Source organism: Falco peregrinus, unplaced genomic scaffold (genome assembly GCF_023634155.1).
Source record: "Falco peregrinus isolate bFalPer1 unplaced genomic scaffold, bFalPer1.pri scaffold_40, whole genome shotgun sequence".
Classification (NCBI taxonomy): Eukaryota; Metazoa; Chordata; class Aves; order Falconiformes; family Falconidae; genus Falco; species Falco peregrinus.
The window spans coordinates 731,659-736,636 of NW_026599607.1; the positions used below are offsets into that span (position 1 = coordinate 731,659).

The 4,978-nt window shown below is 55.7% G+C and overlaps 1 protein-coding gene across 1 annotated transcript; it reads right to left on the reverse strand.

The window, feature by feature from the left end:
• Positions 1-349: 349 nt before the first annotated feature.
• LOC129783388 (olfactory receptor 14C36-like) lies at positions 350-4,008 on the reverse strand. Its single transcript, XM_055793365.1, has 4 exons — positions 3,095-4,008; positions 2,971-3,023; positions 934-1,138; positions 350-401 (listed from the first exon to the last, which is right to left on the reverse strand). Exons 1-4 carry the CDS (start codon positions 4,000-4,002, stop codon positions 350-352), a joined length of 1,218 nt encoding a protein of 405 aa, XP_055649340.1. The 5' UTR covers positions 4,003-4,008.
• Positions 4,009-4,978: the final 970 nt, after the last annotated feature.

Here is a 4,978-nt window from a genome sequence, read left to right on the forward strand (position 1 = left end):
GTCTGTCGGTGGCACCAAACTGAGAGGAGCATCCCTGTGCCCTAGGGATGCCATGGAGGGGAACCCTGGCAGGTGGGGTGGCCGCCCTGGCAGGAGCTGCACAGATGCAGGACGGACCAAGGGCAGAGCCTGCACCTCCCTCGCATGGACTAACACCCTGCAGCTGCAGGGCCTGGGACCTGCCTGGCTGGGCAGTGTCTGTGCAGAAAAGGCCCTGCTGGTGCTGGGGGACAGAAGGCAAAACACAATCCCAGCCCGTGACCTGGTAGCAGAGGCAGCCAGCCGTGCTCTGGAGCGTATGAAGAGGTGCCTTGACAAGGCAGTGAGGGAAGTGATTGTGTCCCCACGCTCATCCCTCGTTAGACCCCCTGTCCGTGACTGTGTTCATTTTTGGGCCCTGACTGTGGAGGGAAGCGGGGAGGGAGCGGCTGGGTGGCTGCTGGGCTTTTGGCCAGAGACAAGCCTTGACAGCAAGGAAGATGTGTATAATTCGGAGGGAGTTGAGGAAGGAAGGGAGGCAACAGAAAGTCCCCAGGACTTGGAGGGCCACGGTTTCATATCTTTGGCAAACCCCATTCAGAATATGCTGGGAAGTGATGCTGACATTCCGAACCAACAAGGTCCATGGGCAGGCAAAGCTGTGCCTGTTGTTGTGACCCTAAGGAGACCCACACGCCTCTCTAAGGTGACCTGCACACCTACGGCATAGATCATGCTGGGGCTGAATCTCTTGCCTGGCTTCAATGGCCCCCCGAAGCCATGGACAAAGCTTTGGGTGGAGGCCCCAGGTGAGGCTGGTCAGGGCCAGGAAGGCCTAGGGATGCTCTCAGGGCCCTGCCCCCATGGGATCCCACCTGCCAGTGCCCTCAGCAGGCCAGGTTCTCCTTCCCTCCTGCCCTGGGCTGTGCTCTGCTGCTCCTTTTCCTCACTTACCTGGGCATCAAGGACACCACAATTTCATAATCACTACAATCAAGACTGGCACTGCTATTCACATCCCTGAGCATCTTGTCCTCTTTGTGGAGACCCAGGTCCAGGTGAGCATCAGAGTGGGCAACCTGTTTGGTCTGAGGAACTTGCCCACAAGCCCCTGGACTCTTGGCATCCTTGCTTACCTGTCCTGTGAACACCAAGGAGACTGATTCCCCCAGAATAAACCAGACTATCTCACCCATTGTTTCTCCTGCCATAGTATCTCACAATCCAAACATTTTTTTAATTGGCAATAAATTAATCTTTGCCAAGGCAACACATCTCTGGACATGAAAAGAATCATTAAGAGATTTCTTTGTCTTTATCTTGACCCATGAGCATTGCTGGTTTATTTTCTTCCTTTGTCCTGTTGAGTCAGTGCAGCGAATGAGCAGCTGAATGTTTGTCTCACCATTGGTCAAGGTTAACCCTCCACAGGACCACATCAGGACTGCTGAGCCCACAATGGGGCTCCCCAGCACAAGCGAGACCCTGACACATCACAGCAAGTCCTGCAGAGGCCAGAAGGATGGTTAGGACCTGGAGCATATTATGGGCAAAGGGAGGCTGAGAGAGCAAGAGTATTATTTGAGAAATTGTTCTGAGTGAAAGACTGGAGCGCTGGACCCAGGCCAGCTGGTGGGATCTCAATCAATATTTGTTAGAACACCATGCCATGAGAACGTGATCTGTTGGAGGTGTCTGACAATGGCCTTCCCTGAGAGACCAATGTGGCAAGAGCTATGGGACTTGTGTGTAACAAGTGTCAGTAGGAAAGTGGCTCCCTTTATATTTAGAAATGGTGATGGAGTTGTGTATCACTGGGCAACGGAGGAGGACAGAGGTGGCCATGCAGCAGTGGTCCCTAATGAGGGCTGGGGTATATGACCAGGCTTGGAAATGAGCAGTGTTTGGGAATTTGTGGGGAAAATTTCCCTTCTGCAGCTTTCTGAGGGTGTGCAGGGAACACGGCACAGATCTGGCCCCTCAGTCCCACTCCTTTGGTGCCTTGCTTGCTTCACCATGACCCCTGGGTCTGCACCAGGACACCCTGCTGTGTGCCCCCACCCTGCACACCCACACAGCTGAGCTCTCACTGGTGTTTCCCTCTCCCTGGCCCTTCCCAGCCCAGCCCCCCCCCAGCTCTGCCCACCTCCCCTGCCCTCTCCCCAGCCCAGGCAGACACAGCAGCCCACGCGGGGCTGGCCCCATGCAAGTGCCCACCCAAAGGGGGCTGCAGAGCTCTGGGCACTCACCCCATGGCCATAGACCATCACAAGGGCACAGCAGATGCTGGTGGGCAGAGAGGGGTCTCCTCCTGCCAGTCAGCCCCAGGGCTGGCACCAGCCATGGCATGAGGACACAGAGGTCATTGCCTCCCTCTGTCTGCTGCTCCTCTCTCACAGGGACCCTGCTTGCCCACTCCTGGCAGCCCCTCGGGGCCAGTCCCTGTCCCCAGCACCAGGCTGCTGGCCTGGGGGCTCCCCAGGCACCTCCTGCTGCACCAGGGACACAGCAGCCTGCCCCAGCTGGGGCATCCACAGAGACACCTGCTCTTGCCCAGGGATGTGGTCTCAGGCATGGCCCTGAGCAGGCGGTGCTGCTGTGCAGGGCAGCGGTGCCTGAAAGCCCAGGGAGATGGTCCCAGGCACATCCCTCTTGGTCACCCACCATTCCCATGGGCACTGGGCCCCCACACGCCAAGGCTCAACACAGGCCCATGCCCTAACGCGTTGCCCCATGCCCTCCTCCCCTGAGCCATGGGGAACCCAAGCCCAGCAGCATGGTCTTCTGGGGGCAATTCCTGCAGCCTGTTCCTGAGCTCAGCTTTGGAAGAAGAGACCAACCTCCAGATATAGGCATTGAAAAAACCCACCCTTTTATTACTGAGATGTGACACAGGAGTATATATGTACCATCCTCCCTGGCGCATGTACAAAGGCCTCTGGGTCAGGGAGGCTGGGTTCGTGCTTTTGGGGAAGGGGAGTGAGGAAATACATTGAAGTAAAACCATGATTGTCATAGATGGAATGTTAAACACACATGATGTCCTATACGTGACTTGAAAATACCTTGTAAAGAGCCACAGTCAGTTCATTGCCGCTGAGAGACACCTGACTGCATCAGCTTCTTCAGTGCGTCCTTCAGCTCCTGGTTCCTCATGCTGTAGATGAGGGGGTTCAGTGCTGGAGGCACCAACGAGTACAGGACTGAGACCGCCAAGTCCAGAGATTTGGAGGAGACGGAGGGGGGCTTCAGGTGGGCAAACATGGCAGTGCTGAGAAAGAGGGAGACCACGGCCAGGTGAGGGAGGCACGTGGAAAAGGCTTTGTGCCGTCCCTGCTCAGAGGGGATCCTCAGCACAGCCCTGAAGATCTGAACGTAGGACAGCATGATGGAAACAAAACAGCCAAATGCTATGAAGGCACTAACCACAATAAGCCCCACTTCCCTGAGGTAGGTGTGTGAGCAGGAGAGCTTGAGGATCTGTGGGATTTCACAGAAGAACTGTCCCAGGGCATTGCCGTGGCAGAGTGGCAGTGAAAAAGTATTGGCCGTGTGCAGCGCAGCATAGAGAACATCACTACCCCAGACAACAGCTGCCATGTGGACACAAGCTCTGCTGCCCAGCAGGGTCCCGTAGTGCAGGGGCTGGCAGATGGCCACGTAGCGGTCATAGGCCATGACAGTGAGGAGAAAATACTCAGTTGAAATGAAAAATAAAAAGAGAAAAGCTTGGGCAGCACATCCTGCATAGGAGATGGCCCTGGTTTCCCACAGGGAATTGGCCATGGCTTTGGGGACAATGGTAGAAATGGAGCCCAGGTCAAGAAGGGACAGGTTGAGGAGGAAGAAGTACATGGGGGTGTGGAGATGTTTGTCACACACTACGGTGGTGATGATGAGTCCGTTGCCCAGGACGGCAGCCAGGTAGATGCCCAGGAAGAGCCAGAAGTGCAAGAGCTGCAGCTCCCGCGTGTCTGCCAATGCCAGGAGGAGGAACTGGGTGATGGAGCTGCTGTTAGACATCTTCTGTTTCTGAACACAGGGACCTGTTGAAGGACAAAAGGCAGGGACAATTTAGGAGAGACTTCTTTGAGCCAAGTGAAAGCCGTTTCTCCTAGATGCGCCCCCGCTGCCCCATGTCCCCCCCTCTGCCGTTCCTAGGAGAGCTCCCTTCCGAGCCGTGGCTGGAGCTGTGCTGAGTGCTGGCCGAGTGTGCTGTGAGGAGCAGGGGCTGTGCCCGCTGGCTGCCCAGCAGTGAGCCCTGCTCTGCAGCAGGGGCTTCATGGGAACCCTGGGGGCAGGGGCCAGTCCTGGCCTTGCACTGGCTCAGCCCAAACTGCTCCCAGCGCAGAAGGGCCTGTCAGCATCGGCTCTGCCCGTGCTGAGCAACGGCCATGGCCAGAGTCAGGTCAGGAGGGCTTTGTGCTGTGCTCAGGGAGAGCAGGGTGAGTGCTGAGAGGAAAGGGCACTGTCTGTGCCTGAGGGCAGAGGCAGGGACTCTGGTGAGTCCCTCCAGCTCCTTCTCAGCTGCCCCGCACTTGCAGCTTTCTGTGATAGAGTCCAATTACACTGACATGTGTCCTGGTTTAACCCTGGCTGGAAATTATGTACCACAGGGATGCTCACTTACTCCCCCCTCACCCATAGGTATGAGGAGAGGAATCAGAAAGGAATGTAAATCTTGAAGTTTGAGACGAGAAAAAAATCATAAATGCAGTAGAATAAAAATGAAATTACAATAACAATAATGAGAATGACAGTTATAATGAGAGGGAGGTAGTCGGGGGTAATAAAATCCAACAAGAAAGGAAGAAGAAAGGAAGGAAGAAAGGAAGAAAGGAAGGAAGGAAGAAGGGAAGGAAGGAAGGAGGGAAGGAAGGAAGGAGGGAAGGAAGGAAGGAGGGAAGGAAGGAAGGAGGGAAGGAAGGAAGGAGGGAAGGAGGGAAGGAGGGAAGGAGGGAAGGAGGGAAGGAGGGAAGGAAGGAAGGAAGGAAGGAGG